This window comes from Sturnus vulgaris, chromosome 19 (assembly GCF_052056855.1).
Source record: "Sturnus vulgaris isolate bStuVul1 chromosome 19, bStuVul1.hap1, whole genome shotgun sequence".
Classification (NCBI taxonomy): domain Eukaryota; kingdom Metazoa; phylum Chordata; class Aves; order Passeriformes; family Sturnidae; genus Sturnus; species Sturnus vulgaris.
In genome coordinates this window covers 12288303-12305790 of record NC_142261.1, presented here as the reverse complement: position 1 = coordinate 12305790, position 17488 = coordinate 12288303, and the positions used below count along the sequence as shown (strand labels likewise).

General features: G+C 57.4%; 2 protein-coding genes across 11 annotated transcripts in view; one reads left to right on the top strand and one right to left on the bottom strand.

Annotated features, from left to right (window-relative positions):
- Window positions 1-9090, bottom strand: part of NF2 (NF2, moesin-ezrin-radixin like (MERLIN) tumor suppressor) — a 46870-nt gene extending 37780 nt beyond the window's left edge. For all 10 annotated transcript variants that reach the window (XR_015807699.1, XM_088176255.1, XM_014894761.2 and 7 more), the window contains exon 1: window positions 8924-9090. Coding sequence is in view for 9 of the 10 variants with exons in the window: in XM_088176255.1 (XP_088032381.1) it covers window positions 8924-9037 (114 nt within the window). In the remaining variant the exon portion in view is untranslated. The remainder of the gene's footprint in view (window positions 1-8923) is intronic.
- A 179-nt stretch (window positions 9091-9269) lies between these two features.
- NIPSNAP1 (nipsnap homolog 1) lies at window positions 9270-17264 on the top strand. Its single transcript, XM_014894764.2, has 18 exons — window positions 9270-9318; window positions 10624-10691; window positions 11019-11123; window positions 11611-11683; window positions 12224-12317; window positions 12421-12524; window positions 12733-12889; window positions 13246-13345; window positions 13423-13841; window positions 15196-15323; window positions 15449-15494; window positions 15762-15856; window positions 15961-16031; window positions 16121-16261; window positions 16413-16444; window positions 16553-16647; window positions 16732-16815; window positions 16901-17264. The coding sequence occupies exons 1-18, from the start codon at window positions 9270-9272 to the stop codon at window positions 16963-16965; spliced, it is 1926 nt and encodes a 641-aa protein (XP_014750250.2). The 3' UTR covers window positions 16966-17264.
- Window positions 17265-17488: the final 224 nt, after the last annotated feature.

Here is a 17488-nt window from a genome sequence, read left to right as displayed (position 1 = left end):
TTAAATATATCAGTGATCAGCAGCCACCTTTATTCCAACAGACATGATTTCCCTCCACACCTCGGTACTTAAAATAACGATCTGCATTCAAGTGGCATCTTTTGACAGCTGAACTCCAGCCACTTTACAGACATCCAGGACCTCAGCCCTCCTCACCCATACTTTACACTTCACTTGTATCATTAACTGCCACATTCTGTGGTTGTAAACCACTAAAATAAAAAGCCCTTCCAGGGTCTGAGGGGATGGACAGAGCTGCTGTCCAGAGAGCCTGGAGGACAGCCAGGACAGGCTGGCCATTCCCATCCACCCTGTGTCCGTCACGCCATTCCTTACACGGCACTCAAGTGACACCTGAAGCACAAAGATGATTTTACAAGCCATTCTGAGCTCCTGAAAACAAAACTAAGAAGCTCAGAGCAGAAAAATACCTTCTCAGCCATATGCTGGGGTGGCTGGTATGATGCTGTAACAAAGCTCCATCTCCCAGCAAAAAGCTACATCATGATAACCTCAATGTGACCGTCAGGACGGAGCGGGATGCGTCACTCCAGCACCCTCCCTGTGCTGCAGGCATCACCTCTGACATTTGCAGCTCCTTTCCCATTAGCAGGAGCACAGCACGGGTGGCTGCAGGAATTCAGGAGTCTGGAAGGGACATGGGAATGAGGTGCTTTATAAACAGGCTGTTACTCCACCGAGCTGTTTGTTGTTCTTTACTAAGTACAGAGCAGTTACAATCTATCAGCAAAGCATTTTAAATTAACAGCACTAAACACTTAAAACTCTGCAGCCAGTGGCTAGAACAGAGTATTTCCAGTCCAGATTATTGGCATCATCTTTTTCTCTGGCTGAGACGGCACATTTGGCATCTATTAACAGGGTTTGCATTATTTATTAACCTGCACCGGGAGTCATTTCCAACTCGCAGTCAACTGCACGATTTATTTCGGAGCATAACCTCTCTGTCAGGTTTCACAACTGCTCCTCAGCTCCCGACTCGATAAAGCAGCTCCAAAAATGAGCAGAAGGCTGTCTGGTCCCCTCATCAGGGGATGACAAGGAGGGAGGGCGAGCCAGGGAATGGAGCTGTCAGGGAGGTTTAGGTGGAGCTCAGGGCAAGGTTCTTCCCCCAGAGGGTGCTGGGCACTGCCCAGGCTCCCCAGGGAATGGGCACGGCCCCGAGGCTGCCAGAGCTCCAGGAGCGTTTGGACAGCGCTGCCAGGGATGGACAGGCTGGGATTGTTGGGGGGTCTGGGCAGGGACAGGACTGGGACTCAATGATCCAACCCAGGATATTCCACAATTCTAAAAAATGGACAGCAAAGGACAAGGGGGTGCAACCATTCTGCAGAGAGGGTTGAGCGAGGGGTCTACACAGAACAGAGATTCCCAAAACATTGTCAGGCTGATGCTTCTCTTCCAACAATGTCAAATGTGGCAAAGGGGAGGCAAGAGGGATGAGTTTAATTTAATATTCAGGTTCCTCACACCAGAGGCTCTCCTGGGAGGTGCCCAAACTCCAGGAGACAGAACCTGGCTCTGCTCAGGGGTTACAGATTAAGATCTCACCTTCTCCTCATCACAAACACAAACCCCTGGAGCTTCAGCTCTTCCTGGGATCAGGGTGGGTAATAAGGACACCAAGGCTCAGCTGCTTCCCAGGGAAACCCAGGGCAGTGGTCCTTGCACACCCCACCCATGGCGCGAGGTTAATGCACGACCTTGCAGAAATGACTCACATTTACAGAGTATTTTACTGCACCAATTTACCCGTAAATAACACAGAAAATGGCTTCTTGCTTTGCAGGTAATTTTATTAGGTGTCAGATCTGTGCTAGAGATGCAAAGGGAGGCAAGAGCCCTTGCTGTGACACCACAGCCAAAGGACTGCTGGGAAAAAGGGACCAAGCACCAGGAAGAAGTGCTCTGAGTGAAGTTATTCCTGTTTAGAATCAAACTTTAACAAGAGAACACGACACCACTGAAACAGGGATGAGGATGGAGAGAGCTGGGCCTGAACAGAGCATCCTTCCACCTGGGAATGAGAAACTGGATGTAGCCTGTAGCTATTCCAAACCCCCATCCCACAGGAGATGCCCAAATCACCCAGCTGCAACAGTTTACAACTGAAATAGAGGTGATTTTGAGACTGCAGACCACACTTATTTCTCCTTCTGGACTTGAATGATAACCACAGTGCCACAGACAACCATTTATTCAGATTTAAAGCCCATTTGGAGCAAATAGGGAATCAAAAATGTACTATTTGTCAATTTTGTTTTAAATAACGGGATGTCAAATATTTTCAATTGCCACTTACTGAGTCACAAGACAGGGCTGTAAAAGTTATTTTTATTTACTAATGCTACATGACAACTCGATAATGAGCTTTTAATTAAAACCTATTTCTGTTAACCACCGAGGAGGCCAAGAAGGCGCCCAGGCGTGAGGATGCAGATGGTGCAGCCAAGCACGTTCCGTGGTGTCTGCCCGAGCCACAGACGGAGCAGGAACTGAGAACAGGCGCTTGTGACCAGACAGAGCTCGGGGAGAAGCAGGGGACAACAACAGGTGACAATGTCCTCTGCCCTGCTCAGGTGAGATCTCTGCAGAGCTGCAGGAAGGACCTGGAGCTGCTGGAGAGAGTCCAGAGGAGGCCACAGAGATGCTCCAAGGGCTGGAGCCAGGCTGGGAGAGCTGGGGGTGCTCACCTGGAGAAGGATCCAGGGAGAGCTCAGAGCCTAAAGGGGCTCCAGGAGAGCTGGGGAGGTACTGGGGACAAGGGATGGAGGGACAGGACACAGGAGGGCAGGGCTGGATGGGATATTGGGAAGGAATTGTTCCCTGTAAGCACAGATTGAAGCTGTGGCTGCCCCTGGATCCCTGGAAGTGTCCAAGGCCAGGCTGGACAGGGCTTAGAGCACTCAGGGATGGTGGAAGGTGTCTCTGCCCGTGGCAGAAGATGGAACTGGATGAGCTTTAAGGTCTCTTCCAACCCAAACCATTCCATGATTCCCTGTCCCAAAGCCTCACCTCACCCTGTAATTTGGGCTCACACAGAAGAAGAGTCATGGGGTAAAGCAGCAGCTCAGTGCAGAGCAAGAAGCTCCAAGAGGATGAAAGGAGAATTTGAATCCTCCAGGGATTCCCTGTTAGTGGTTTGCTTTTTTCTTCTGCCTTCACTCAGAGTCAAGATTGAATGCTCAAGAGATTGATTTCTTGTTGGGACTTGGTTGTTTATTAAATCTTAGCTAAAGTACAGAGAGTTCTTCAGCACTTCTACCTATCAAGCCAGAAGTGAGAAAATGGAGGTGAATTTAGCTAGTTACAAGGTCTTTTAAAGCCTAACTATCCAATTAAAAGCTAACATCTGCATTATTTCTACTTTTCACCCTATAACCAAACTCCTGTGACTTGCAATGCAGCACTAACTATCCAATCCAAAAACTACTACCTGAAATCATGAAGAAGAAGGAACAAGAAGGAAGAAAGAGACAATACCCAAGAACCTCCATCTTGTCCCATACCTACTACTATATTCTAAAATCCCAAATTCCAAACCCTTCACCATGAGAAATTACAGTGATTCTAACTCTTATCACTCAAATTTGGAAGCCTTCTCCAAAGCCTCAAGTCCAAAGCAGTGCTTTTTTAAGGGTCAGTGTCAGAAAGCACAGAAAGTTTAAAACTCTCAGGCCTCAGGGTTCCAACAATTCCCTACCAGTGTTGCCTCTCAGCTTCAAGGAGATTATTCCCAGGGCTGCTTCCCTGTTCAAGTACCTTTAATTTCTAAAACCACCTACTTGAAAGACACTGCCTGTACAAAGAAAAAAAAAAAAAAAGAAGATGTATTAAAGAGCATCAAAACTGGAGTCTACACTCCAAAAGAGAAAGATTTACTGTCCCAAATGCCCTCCCTCCTTCTCCTCTGCATCAACACATCTCTGGATTAATTAACAGTCTGGGGATTGACAGCAGTTTTGAACAGTCTTTGGAGAGAAGTAACAGGAGTTTCCAACTGGCTTGGAAGAGGCTGTGACAGAAGGAGATCCAGAGAACTTTTCAGGTGCAGGGTGAGGCACCAAAGCCAAAGAGGATCCACAAGCACAACTCAGGGAAATGAACTGCACCAAGCAAGACACTTCTAAAATACCAACTCCCAAACGTCACTGGTGTGAATCAGAAATTCTGAGGTTTTAGGGCATAAATGCCTCCAAGACATGAAAGAGGAAATTGCCCTTACCTGCTGAGTCTCAGATTCAAAGAGAGCAGCACACACTCCTGAGTGCTGGCACAAGATCAAGACACATGGAGGAACCAAGCATCGACTTGACAGCTGGTATCCCAAAAATTTATTGGGGATCATGTTGTAGCTGAGGGGGATTATTTCTCTCAGCTTTTTTAAACAGCTGTTCCTACACACAGACTGGTCTTTTCCTGTTAAGCTTGTGTCTACTCACAGAAGCTTTGCAGCATCAAGAGGTCACTGTCCCTACCAGCACCCTGCTGCCTGAAATTGGGAATGTATGGATCTTTATAAACCCCATTCCAAGTATCCTGCAATGCAGAAGGAAGCCAAGCACATTCTGCTCCCTGATTTCCTCCTCCTGCCTTTTTATTTTGGTGCAGTGACTGGACATAGCTCAAAACTCAGCTCGGATTTACTGCACCAGCTCTTCCTCAAAAACTCATTTCCACCCAGATTTCCACCACCAAATCCTCGGCTGTTCCTGTTCCAGAGGATGAGCTTTGCAGCTCAGCTACACAAGTCCCCGTGTCTGGTGACAAAGGGACAGCACTCGGCTGCACGTGGCCAAAATCAGGACTCTTGTACTTACAAGGGCTTTACATCCAACCTCATCCAACTGGCTCTGCACCGAGTGGGGCACGGGGCTAAAATAAAGATCCCTTCCAACCAGGATTATCCTCTGGACAGAGAGGAACAGCTTAAGCACTGAAGCAGTAACAGGATGCATGTTGAGACCAGCAAACACACCAGCATGAACTTGCCTCTTCTTGCTGCTTGAACACTCAAACTGTTTCTCCAGGCTGGCTGTAAAGCTTTCCCATTCATTTTTAAGATGCCAAAGGACTAAGGTTGGGAAGCAGCTGGGCAGTGATCTGTACCTTGATGGAGTGACCATCCCTGCAGGATTCAAGTCCAAGATCACAAACACAACAGAAAGAGGAAAACACCCTTTGGAAAGCAAGCTGTGGCTCTGAGATGGAGAGACACTAACGGAGCAGAGCACTGCAAGAGGGAGAAATTGCCAAAGACACCCACGAGGCCAAAGGAAAGATGGAGGGGTTCTCCCATCAGCCAGGGAACTTGGTTCTGAAAGGGAAAAGCTGCACCTCACCTTTGCCATCCCACCAGAGATGTGGGATACACAGTGCTTTGGATGTAGACTCAAAAATACCATGGAGTTTTCATCATTGAATAACTCACAGAATGGTTTGGGTTTGGAGGGGACCTGAAAGTCGATCTTGTTCCACCTCCCTGCCACAGACAGGGATATTTTCCAGTATCCCAGTGGCTCCAAGTCCTGTCCAACCTGACCTTGAACACTTCAGGGATCCAGGGGCAGCCACAGCTTCTCTGGGCACCCTGTGCCAGGGCCTCAGCACCCTCCCAGGGAAGAGGCTCCCACATGGCTATCCAAGGTTCTCAGGAAGGTGAGGCAGCTGGGGTTGCTTTAGCACAGGGATTCAAGAGCTATGCAAATGTCTACCCTTCCTCCAGATGTTATCAATTAATTAGGTACAGCTCAAACCTCCAAGATGGAAGTAATAAAAGGAAGATACTCGCTTTGTGCCTCCAAGATTGCCCCCCAAAAAATTTAAGTCTTTAAAGTGAAACCCCAATCGTGATTATTAATCTCCATCACCGTGTTAGAAAGATTAAGATTTCATTTCTAGGAATTATTTTAGATTTAGACTCAATTTAGAGACATCAACTGCAGACTAAACAGATGCAAAGCAGGTTTAATCCCTTAAAATGCACAGCTGGGGATTTCTAGGGAGCAGACTGAAAAATTAGCACTGAGAAAGAAGGCAAGTCTCCAGCAGCTACGGCTGGGTCATGGAATCATGGAATATCCTGAGCTGGGAGGAACCCCCAGGGATCATGGAAGACCAACACCAGACATCCAACAGATCAGCAGCTCTCTGTCCCTGTCAGCATGAGGTGTCACAGGCCACAAAAATACATCTCAAGAGTCCCCAAACCGCAGGATTCCCACTGCAGCTCTTTCCACTGATCCTCTCAAGTGTCGGTGAGGCAGATTTCCCTCTCCCAGCCTCCTGCTGGGGTCAGCAGCTCTCCTTCCTGGCCAAAGACACCTCAAAGCACACAGACAGCTGGGTAAACAGTGCTGCTCGCTCTTCCCCCGGCAAACCTCGGCACAGGGGCCGGATTCCGTCAGGGAGGAGCAGAGTCTTTCCCAAAAATCGACTCTCAGGAGGGCACAAAGTCCACTCCTGGCTCCAAGTCTCACTGTGGGTGTAGAGCAAGCCAAGCCCTTCCCTGGGCCACCTTCCCAACCCCAGCAGCTCGAGGCGTGTCTGATCCCTCTGTCCAGATGTTCCTGCAGACTCAGCAAAACAAGGAGCTTTTCCCAGAGACTCCCAAGTGCCACACAAAAACAGGGACACAGATCCTGGGACCTGGACTGCTCAGATGGAGCCTGGATAAAACTCACACCTCGAGCTGGGCTGCCCTGGGCTTGGAGCAAGCCCAGGAGATCATGGAGATTCTCCAAGGGCTGGAGCCAGGCTGGGAGAGCTGGGGGTGCTCACCTGGAGAGGAGAAGGATCCAGGGAGAGCTCAGAGCCCCTTCCAGGGCCTAAAGGGGCTCCAGGAGAGCTGGAGAGGGACTGGGGACAAGGGATGGAGGGACAGGACACAGGGAATGGCTTCCACTGCCAGAGAGCAGGGTTAGAGGGGATAGTGGTGAGGAATTCCTGGCTGTGAGAGTACTGAGGCCCTGGCACAGGGTGCCCAGAGCAGCTGTGGCTGCCTCTGGATCCCTGGAAGTGTCCAAGGCCAGGCTGGACATTGGGGCTTGGAGCCACCTGGGATAGTGGAAGGTGTCCCTGGCCATGGCAGATGGTGGCACAGGATGAGCTTTAAGGTTCCTTCCCACCCAACCCATTCCGTGACTCCATGAAAACTCACTCACACCTGCAAGGTGTGAAACAGCCCCATCACTCACCTCCATCCGACCATCCATCCCCCCCTCCTGCTCCAATGTTCCATGCTTAAGGATGAGGCCTGAATTCCCTCTGCATCCCCCCAGCACCAGCTCCAAAATGACCCAGGAGCCCTCACAGCTCCCGAGCTCCTCCCAGCTGCAGAAATCTCTCTGCAGCAACAAGTTCTTTTGGCAGGAACCTCCCAGAAAAGTCAGCTGGAGATGCATCAGTTCCACAGCCAAATCCCACAGGAGTGCTGCCTCATCACTGTACAAACACCCCCTTCCCACCCCGATCCCAGCGGAAAATGACACCCGACCACACCACGGAAATTAACAATTATTTACTTTCCATCATCAGTTATTGCCGCAGCCTCGGGAAACCAGGAAAAACAGAGCTGGGACACTCACACTCTGCTGGAAGTGGGAAGCTCACACAGCTGCCTAAAGCAATCCTTAATCCCTAGGAAAAGAAGGAAATTCTTCAGAGCTGAGAGGAGATTTCCAAAGCAAGGAAATCAGTGATGGCAAACGCCACTTGGCTGATGGGCACTGGGGATTCTGTCAGGGTTTGGGGCAGGCTAATGAAATAAAAACTATTAAATGAGGAGTTTGGAGTGGGATTTCAATGTTTGTGTGGCCAACCCCTCTGGCTCAGCTGAAAAAGCAAAGCAGATCCCAGGGTTTGGCAGCGACGCCCTGGGAGAATATTTTACAAGTTCCAAGGGCCCCAAAAAGGGAAATTATCACAGAAAAGCCAGGCCCAACCCCCTGGAGCATCCCTCATCCTCACAGTGAGCTAAGAGCTCAGGAAAATGCCAAAATTCTGTCTTTGGATGTTTGTGGAGCACTTGGGAGTTGGATTCCTATGGATTCAAGCCTTGACACTGAGATTCCTCAAGCCCTGTGACAGCCACAGTGTAGTGGTGGCTTGGGTTGGGATGGCAGGATAGCACTGGATTAGAGCCCAAATGAAACTGGATTGTAATGAGAATAAAGCTGAATTATAACCAGGATAAAACTGAATTATACCCAGAATGAAGCTGAATTGTAGCCAAAGTATAGGATGAATTATAACCACAATAACGCCAAATTGTAGCCAGAATGAGAACGAATTATAACTGGAATTAAGCCAAATTATAACCCAAATAAAGCTAAATCACACCTGGAGTGAAGATGAATTATTGCCAGAATAAAGCTGAATTATAACCAAAGTATAAAATGAATTAAAACCAGAATAATGCCAAATTATATCCAGGATAAAGCCAAATTATACCCAGAAAAAAAAGCCAATTTATGACCAAAACAATGCTGAACTACACACATAAGAGAGATTAATTATAACCAAAATACAGCCAAACTATAACCAGGATACAACTGAATAGCACACACAATAACACTGAATTACAACCAAAGCAAAGCCAAGTTATGACCAAAGTAAAGCCAAATGACACCGATTCATAACCAAAGTAAAGGTGAATTACAACCAAAGAAAAGCCGAATTATAATCAGAATAATGTGCAATAATAATAACCAAAATCACACCTAAGCACACCAGGATAAGGCTGATTTATAACCAAAACAAGGCTGTGCCGCTGCTGGCCCAGGGCAGGCCCCGGGAAGCGGCGGGACCGGGAGAGGGGTCCGGGCCCCTCAGGGGGTCTGGGGGTGTTTGGAGGGGCCCGTCCCCCCTCAGCGGGACCCCCGCGCCCCGCGCCGGCCGTCACCTCGCAGCTGAACTCCATCTCGGCGTCCATGGTGGCGATGCGCACGGTGAAGGTCTTGGGCTGCTTGCGCTTGAGGGAGCTGAAGCTCATACGGGACGCGATGGCCCCGGCCATGGCGGCGCGGCGCGGTCAGCGCGGCGGCGGCGCCATGGCGGCCTGGCCCCGCCCCCCCGGCTCGCCATTGGCTGAGCCGCTCGGTGCGCCCGGCCCCGCCGCGCCCCGCAGCCAATAGAAAGGGCTGTGCTGGAGAGGCGGGAGCAATGGCGTCTGTGATTGGATAGAGAGGACGCCACTCAACGGGAAGGGGCGGGGTGGGGCGGGGACATTAAGTGACTGTCAGGAAGCGATGAGGCGTGATGGTGTCGCCCTCTGGCGGTGGGCGGAGCGCACTGCAGGTGCGAGCGTGGGAGGGGGCGGGCACCGGTGTGGGGGACACGGGGACACGGGGACACGGGGACACGGGGACACCGGGACACGGGAGGGTGTCAGGGATCTGTGAGGTGTCAGAAGTCCGCCGAGCATCCGGGATCCGGGGATGTCTGGCGTCTCTGGGCTGTGCGTGGGGAGTCCGGGCTCTCTGGAGGGTCGGTGGGATGTCTCCGGGCGGGGAATCGGGGTCCGTGTAGTCTCAGGAGTCCGTGGGGTGTCAGGGATCTGGGGCTGTCCGGGGTGTGCAGAGTCCGTGGGGTATAAGGGTCCTTGGGGTGTCAGAGATCCCTGAGATGTGTGGGGTTTCAGGTGTGCCCGCTGCCGTGGGGTGACCCCATGTCACGGGTGTCCCCAGTGCCCTGGGTGTCCCCGCAGGACGGGCTCCCCCGGGTGACGCGGGACACGGGGCGCTGCCCCCTCGGTGGTTGCCGGGGTGAGGAGACCCTGAGGGACCCGGGTGTCCGAGCTCGTGTGGGGGCAGAGACTGGGACCAGCGCCCGGGGCGGGCGGGGACACGGGGCAGGACTGGGACTGGAACTGGGACTGGGATCAGCGCGGGGCAGTGGGACGGGACTGGCACCGATACCGGGACACGGGACCGGGCTGGGAGCAGACCCAGCTGAGGTAATGGAACTGGGACCGTCACTGGGATGATGGGACAGTGGCTGGGACCCGTGACCAGGGCAAGAGAACGGGACCGCGACCTCGATCGGGGTGGGATAACGGGCTGGGAACTGGAACGAGCACGGGTGAACGAAACAGAAACTGGGACCCGCTCAGAGTTACTGGGACGGAAACCGAGTCCAGCACGGGGTGACGGGAAGGACTGGGGTTAGCTCAGGGTTTACCACGACGGGAATTGGGACCAGCACGGGGATTACGGGGTGGGAATGAGGACGGAGGGGTTGAGGGAGATTGGGACGGAAACTGGGACCTTCACGGGGATAACGAGACAAGAACTGGGATCAGCATGGAGTAACGGGACAGGAACTGGGACCAGTTCGGGGTTACTGGGATGGGAACTGAGACCAGTTCAGGGTTACTGGGACAGAAACTGGGACCAGCACAGGGGGACGGGGCGGACCTGAATTAGGCAGGAGCAGGAGGGGGAAGGGACCAGCGGGAGCCGAGAAGCCCCCCCGACACCCCCAGGGGGACCCAGGCGTCCGGGAGCGGCCCCCGCCCCCGCAGCGGGAAGAACGGGGCCTCTGTCCTCGCGGGGACAATGGGGACATTGACGGAGACCCCCCGGCCCCCCGCTGCCCCCGCAGGACCCCCCATGGCAGAAAGCGACGACCCCGCCCGCCGGGACCCCGCCCCCGCTGGCCCCGGCACCCAGGTGGGCGAAGGGGGTGGGAGACATGAGGGGGGAAACTGGGGAACCACGGGGGGGGGGATATGGAGTTTGTAGGGTTGGGGGAGGTGTTTGGGGGACCCTGTGCACCCGAGGGTGGCATGTAGAGCATTGGGGTGTACGGGGGAGCCCAAGACTCCATAGAGACTTATGGGGCAAAAGAGGGCCGCTCTAGGCAGCTGGGGGGGCGTTGTAGGGTGCAAAGATAAATTGGGATAGGAGGGTTGTAGACATCCTGGCGGCCTGGGGGGGTGTAGGGGTGCTGAGGGAGCTCTTCCTTGGCCCCTTGCCATGGGTGACCCCCCTGCCCAGCCCTGCCGGCCCGTGCCGAGGGTCCATGCCTTTGGAAAGGGGAAGCAGGCGCTGCGGAGGGACACCCGCACCCCCCCCGCCATGCAGGGCTGGTTGCACAAGCAGGTGAGACGGGGGGCGCGGGAAGGGCTGGGGAGGGGGTGTCAGGGGCTGTATGGGGTTTGAGATGCGGGATTCTAGAGCGTTTGTGGGTTTTGGGGGGACCTGGGGCAGTGGGGAGGAGCTGAAGAGTTTACAGAGCTGGGAGGGTCTGGAGTGTCAGGGGGTCATGGGGGTGGATATGGTGCTGGGAGGGGAAATCAGAGGGAGTTGGGGGGGGATCAATGGGTGGTGAGGGAGAGTTATGGGATTTGGGGGGTTTGGGGAGATCAGCCACACTTGGTCGGACCGGGCAGTGTGGGGCAGTTATGGGGTCGGGGATGGAAGAGGGTGCCGGGGCGTTACGGGGTTTGGGGGTCTGGCATGGCAGGGAGCCCTTGGGGGTGAGGAGCTTGGGGGGATCGGAAGGGATTGAGGGGTCTGGGGCAGCAGAAGGTCCCGTGGGGGGATGGGCTGAGGGGGCTCAGCCCCCATCCCCCCCTCCACTTGTCAGGACAGCTCGGGGCTGCGGCTCTGGAAGCGCCGCTGGTTTGTACTGGTGGATCTCTGCCTCTACTACTACCGGGGTGAGGGGGGGCAGGGGGGTCTGGAGACATCCGGAGCGCGTGGGGACCTGGGGGTAAGGGGGCTGGGTGACCTGGTGCCTGGGGGGTCAGCGATCCCGGGGTGTCTCTGGGTCATTTGGGGTTCCCGGGGGGCTCAGGGTTCCTGGGGTGTTGGGCAGTCCTTGGAGGACCAAGAATCCTGGCGGATTGGGAGGTCCCTGGGGCAATCAGGGGTCCCAGTGCGATCAAGGATCTCTGGGGCATTTGGGGTAGTCAGAGATCCCTCGGGAATTGGGGCTTTCTGGAGCATTGGGAATTCCTGGGGATCGGGGGTCTCTGGGTGGATCAGGGCTTCTGGCAGGATCAGGGGTTCCTGGGACACTGGAGCTCCCTGGGGGCTTGAAGAGATCCTTGGTGGGGTTCTAAAATCATGGGGGACCCTGAGAGGTTTGGGGGCATCAATGAGACTCAGAGGAAGTCTCTGATGGTACTGGAGATCTCGGGGTGCAGATGAGGGCTCTGATGCCCCCCATTGTGACCTTCCTCTGTCCCCCCAGACAGCAGCGAGCAGCAAGTGCGGGGCGGCCTCCCCCTGCCCGGCTACGAGATCCGCATCCTGCCCCCCGCCCCCCGAGCCCCCCAGTTCCTCTTCACGGTCAGCCCTGCTTCCCTGGGTCCCCGCATCCGGGTGTGCCCTGGGTGAGGGGGACGGGACCCGGACACCTGAGTCCCGCCTACCAAGGATCCCCTATTCCCAGGCTGAACATCCCGGGATGCGGACGTACTGTCTGGGGGCTGAGACCCCCGAAGAGCTGCACGCCTGGGTCTGTGCCCTGCGCCGGGGGGCATCGCCCCTTCCCGGGTGAGTGGGGGCACCGGGGGGCCGGGGTCCATGGGGGGGGGGCACAGTGAAAGCCCGGGTTTCGAAGAGTTTGGGGGATCCCAGGGGGCAGAAGGAGGTCGAAGATTTTGGGGAGGGAGTCACAGAGGGTTTGTGGGGGTCACGGAGCGTTTGGCAGGATCTTGGGGGCAGTTAACCCTTTAACTCCTGTTTTCTTGCCCCTTCTCAGCTCCCCCCGTTCCCTCTCCCAGCAGACACTCCAGGAACCTCGGGGTGCGGATCCTTCCTCTCCCCCATTGCCCACGCACTCCCCAGGTGAGGGGGTCGGGGACCCACCCGTGCACCCTCCTTGCTGCCCTCCGGTCCCTCCACTGCCCCGCAGGGAGGTGAGATCTGGGGGGAAAGTGGGGGGAGGAATTGGAACTACCACTGTATAGGGGGAAATATGAGGAGGGCAAGTACTGGGGTGATTGTGGTGCACATCTGTGTGGTGAGGAGGGTTACGGGGCAGAGAAGGGGGCTCAGAGGTGGGAGGGGGTTATGGGGTAAAATGGGGAGACTCTGGGGCAGGAGGAACTATGGGGCAGAGTGGGGGCTATGGGTCTAGTGGGGGGACTCTGATGCAGAGAAAAGGGGTAATGGGGCAGAGAGGGGCTGTGAGCAGAGGGGAGCGATGGGCAGAGGGGGGTCTGGGGCACGTCGCGGGTCCGTCTGCAGCAGCGCTCCCTGTGCCCTCCCTCAGGTTCCCCAAGGCCAGGAGGAGCCCCCGGCGCGGGGATGTTCCCCCAGGGCCGGGGACACGCCGGGGGGACCGCGGGAATGCCCCGAACCCCCACCTGCAGGTGAGACAGACCCGGCCACGCCCCGGCCACGCCCCCAGGCAGAGTGCCCACGCCCATCCTGACCCCTCCCTCCGCAGGGCGGAGCCCGAGGAAGCCCCGCCTCCCTGGAGCTGCGCCGCAGCCCCGGCCGGAGCGAGACATCGGGACCAATCAGCCACCGGCCTCTCCAGTCGCCTCTTCTGATTGGCTACCGAGCGCCGCCGAGCCCGTGGGCACGGCCCCCTCACCCGCATCCAATGAGGCGTCGCGGCGTCGGGCAGGGGCGGGTGGGCGTGGCTGGGCGCGCGAAGGTGCGGCCGGGCGGCCAATCAGAATCACGCTGCTGCAGGCCAGCTTCTGAGGGGGCGGGGCCGGGCCGAAGGGGCGGGGTCCGATGGGCACGCGCCGCGCGCGGCCCCGCCCCGGTGCGGAAGATGGCGGCGGGAGCGCGCGGCGGGAGCGCGGCGCTGCGGCGGCTGCGGGGCGGGGGCGCGGGCGCGGCCCCGCGGGGCGCGCGGTGAGTGGGGGCGCCCGGGCGGGGACCCCTGTATGAGGGGGGTCTCATCCCCTCCTGACAGCCCCCGCGGCATCTCCGCATCCCTCATCCTCCCCCGGGCTCTGCGTCCGCCCCGCTCCCCGCATCTCCCTCGGCGGGTACACCCGCATCCTCCTCCCTGGGCCTTGCAGGTCCCCTAGACCCCGCATCCCCCCGGGTGGAGACCCCACCTCTGAGCCCTCGAGGCCCAGATCTTCCCCGCTCTTCGCATCACCCGCACCCCGCTCCGCTGAGCCCTCCCATTTCCCCCTGGACCACGCATCACCCCCGGACCCCGCATCCCCCCGGGCCGGGATACTCGTATCCTCTCTTCTGAGACCCCTGATCCCCACCCTTGACCCCGCATTCCGCCGCTCCCCGCATCGCCCTGGAAGGGGACCCCCGTTCCCTGCTCCCCTGGGCTTCCTGATCCTCCCCCCTGGACCGCGCATCCTTCCCGGACCTCGGACCCTGCATCTCCCCGGGTCGGGACACCGGCACCCCGCTACCCTGGTACTCCCCTGGACCCCTCATCCCCTCCGAACCCCACATTCTCCCCCGCTCCCCGCATCCCCTCGGGCGGGGACCCCACACCCCCCGCCCCCGAGCCCTCCCCGGACCCCGCACCCCCCATCCCCGAGCCCCCTGAGCCCTGCCCAGACCCCGCGCCCCCCCCTGACCTGGCGGGCGGCCCTCGGAGTGGCCCCACGGTCGTTGCCTCGCTGGGGACAAAGGTCTGGCCGCAGCTCGGACCTGGCGCTGAAGGGCCCCGTTCCTCCCCCACCACTGCCCGGGGGGGAACCCGACCTTCTCCGGGGCCCCGGAGCCACCCCTGGGGCTGATAGGGAACCTCAGCGGACAGGCTGGGGGGCTGCTCCCATTGCCCCATGTCCCCTTGCCCGTGGAAGCATCACCAGCACTGGAGCAGCCCCTGTGTAAAGGGGATCGTGTGGGGGGATGTCCCCATTGCCCCATGTCCCCTTGTCCCTCCCATGGAGGGGTCACTGTCGCTGGAGTGGCCATTGGGGCTGAGCGGGCTTTCATGGGGGCTTGACCCCCTTGTCCCACACCCCTACACCAGTGTCCTTGCTCTGTTGGGCAGCATGGCCAAAACCCCTCTGGATTCAGGGGGACAGACTGGAACTGGGGACAGACCCACCCCAGAAATGGGACAGGGCTCCCAGTATGAACTGAGCAGAAGCCGATGAAGCCCTGGGGCTCCCTGGAAGCCGGACAATGGAGGCAGCTGCCCACAGGACTGGCAGTAAGGCCTCTGGATCCCGATTTGCCATCCAGCCGGTCATTCCCGGTGTCTCCCTGCCCCGCTGTCCTGCAGGGGGTACTCCAGGGATGCCGAGGGCAGCTGGTTCCGTTCCCTCTTCGTGCACAAGGTGGATCCACGCAAGGATGCACATTCCAACCTCCTCTCCAAGAAGGAGACCAGCAACCTCTACAAGATCCAGTGTGAGTGCTCCTGCTAGGAAGAAGGCAGGCACGGATGGGGTGCACCCCTCACTCATCGGGACCCCTATTCCCGGATCCTTCCCCTTCCTTCCCCCCTTCCCAGCCCCTCTCTCCTGTCCCTGCAGTTCACAATGTGAAGCCGGAATGCCTGGAAGCCTACAACAAGCTGACGTGAGCACACTGAGGGGGCTTCCCAGCATCCCAGTGGGATGTTGGGATGCTGTTCTGGAGTGAGAGGGGTAGGAGGGCTTGTGCAGAGCTCCTGGAGCTCCTGGGCGGATCTGTGTCCCTGTTCCGTGCCTCAGTTTCCCTCCCTGTGAAATGGATGCATCTCCCAGGCTGCGCTTGTTTGGGCAAGCACGGAGAGGGCAAAGAGGGGCACTGGGAGGGTTTTGGGGTGCTGCCCCCACCCCACTGCCCCCTTCTGTGTCTCCACAGAGAGGAGGTGCTGCCCAAGCTCCACTCGGACCCTGACTACCCCTGTGACCTGGTGGGCAACTGGAACACGTGGTATGGCGAGCAGGACCAGGCAGGTGAGGGCAGGCAGTGGCTCCTGGTGTCTCTGCTGCCAAAGGCGGAGATTTTGGTGGGATTTTGGGGTGCTGCTCCTCTTCCCACCCCAAAATCCTCTTTGCAGTGCACCTGTGGCGCTTCTCGGGCGGGTACCCGGCGCTCATGGACTGCATGAGCAAGCTCAGGCAGAACAAGGTACCACTGGGGTGGGCGAGACCCCTGTACCCCACACCCCCGGGCCACATGGCCCCCACCTCGAACCCCCCGGCTGGGGCTGTCCCCAGGAGTACCTGGACTTCCGCAAGGAGAGGAGCCGGATGCTGCTGTCCCGCAGGAACCAGCTGCTCCTGGAATTCAGCTTCTGGAATGAGCCCCAGCCCCGCCAGGGACCAAACATCTACGAGCTGAGGACCTACAAGCTGAAGGTGGGGATCAGCCTGTGCCTCAGAGGGGGTCTTCAGGCTGGTATGCCCCAGGTTTTGGGGGGCAGTCTCCCAAATTCCTCCTTCCTGGATGAGGAGACCCCAAGCTGAGTGAGCAAGAGGCTTCTGACTGATTTTCTTCCCCTGTTTCCAGCCAGGCACCATGATCGAGTGGGGCAACAACTGGTAAGCCACTGGTTTCCCAGCATGGAGGGATCCAAGGTGGGAAAAGCTCCCTCTGGAGAAGGGGAGACCCCTGGGGCAGGCCCCCCATGTGTCCCCTGCTTCCTGCAGGGCTCGGGCCATCAAGTACCGCCAGGAGAACCAGGAGGCAGTCGGGGGGTTCTTCTCCCAGATCGGGGAGCTCTACGTGGTGCATCACCTTTGGGGTAAGGGCTGTCATCCCTGGGGGACCCCCGGCCTGGGGACTGGGCTGGGGGGCTCAGGGTGCCAGCCCCATCCTCTCCCCACAGCCTACAGGGATCTGCAGTCCCGGGAGGAGACAAGGAATGCAGCCTGGAGAAAGAGGGGCTGGGATGAGAACGTTTATTACACTGGTGAGGGGACTCCCACCTGCTTTGGTGACCCCCTGCCCGTGCTGGGAGCTCCCTGTCCTCACCTGTCTCTCCTTTCCTTCCCCAGTCCCGCTGATCCGGACCATGGAATCTCGGATAATGATTCCCCTGAAGATCTCCCCCCTGCAGTGATTGGGGGGCCCTGCTGGGGGGGTCTCCCTGCACCCCCAGGGGCTCCCTGCCTGTGCCCTGACCCTGCTGGGAGAGGTTCTGCTCTCCCTGGCTCCCAGCTCTCTCCCCCATCCCATTTTGGGGCGCCCTGGGGGATTGAGAGCAGGGAAGGGAAGGTGGGAGCCCCCCATCCTGTAGTGAGTCCCCAGGATGGTGCTGCTGGGGTGGCTGAGCCGGCTGTGGAGGTGGGGGGGGCTTAATTGCTCCTGATGAGCCCAGCGGGTGCCTTTGCTGCCAATTAAATATTTAATATGCTAAAACCTGGGCCCCTCTCAGGGTGGGGAGGGTGGTACTGGGGGTGCTTGGTGTGACCCCCCCCTAAGCTGGTGTCATGCAAGGGGCTGCTCTGCCCTACATTGTGGGTGCTTCCTGCACCAAAGGACCTCCAACCATGGGTGCTATGATACACTGAGGGACTCCCCCAAAACCCTAGTGTACCCCCAGTGCCACTGGGGACCCCTTGCCAAACCCATGGATGTCCTCA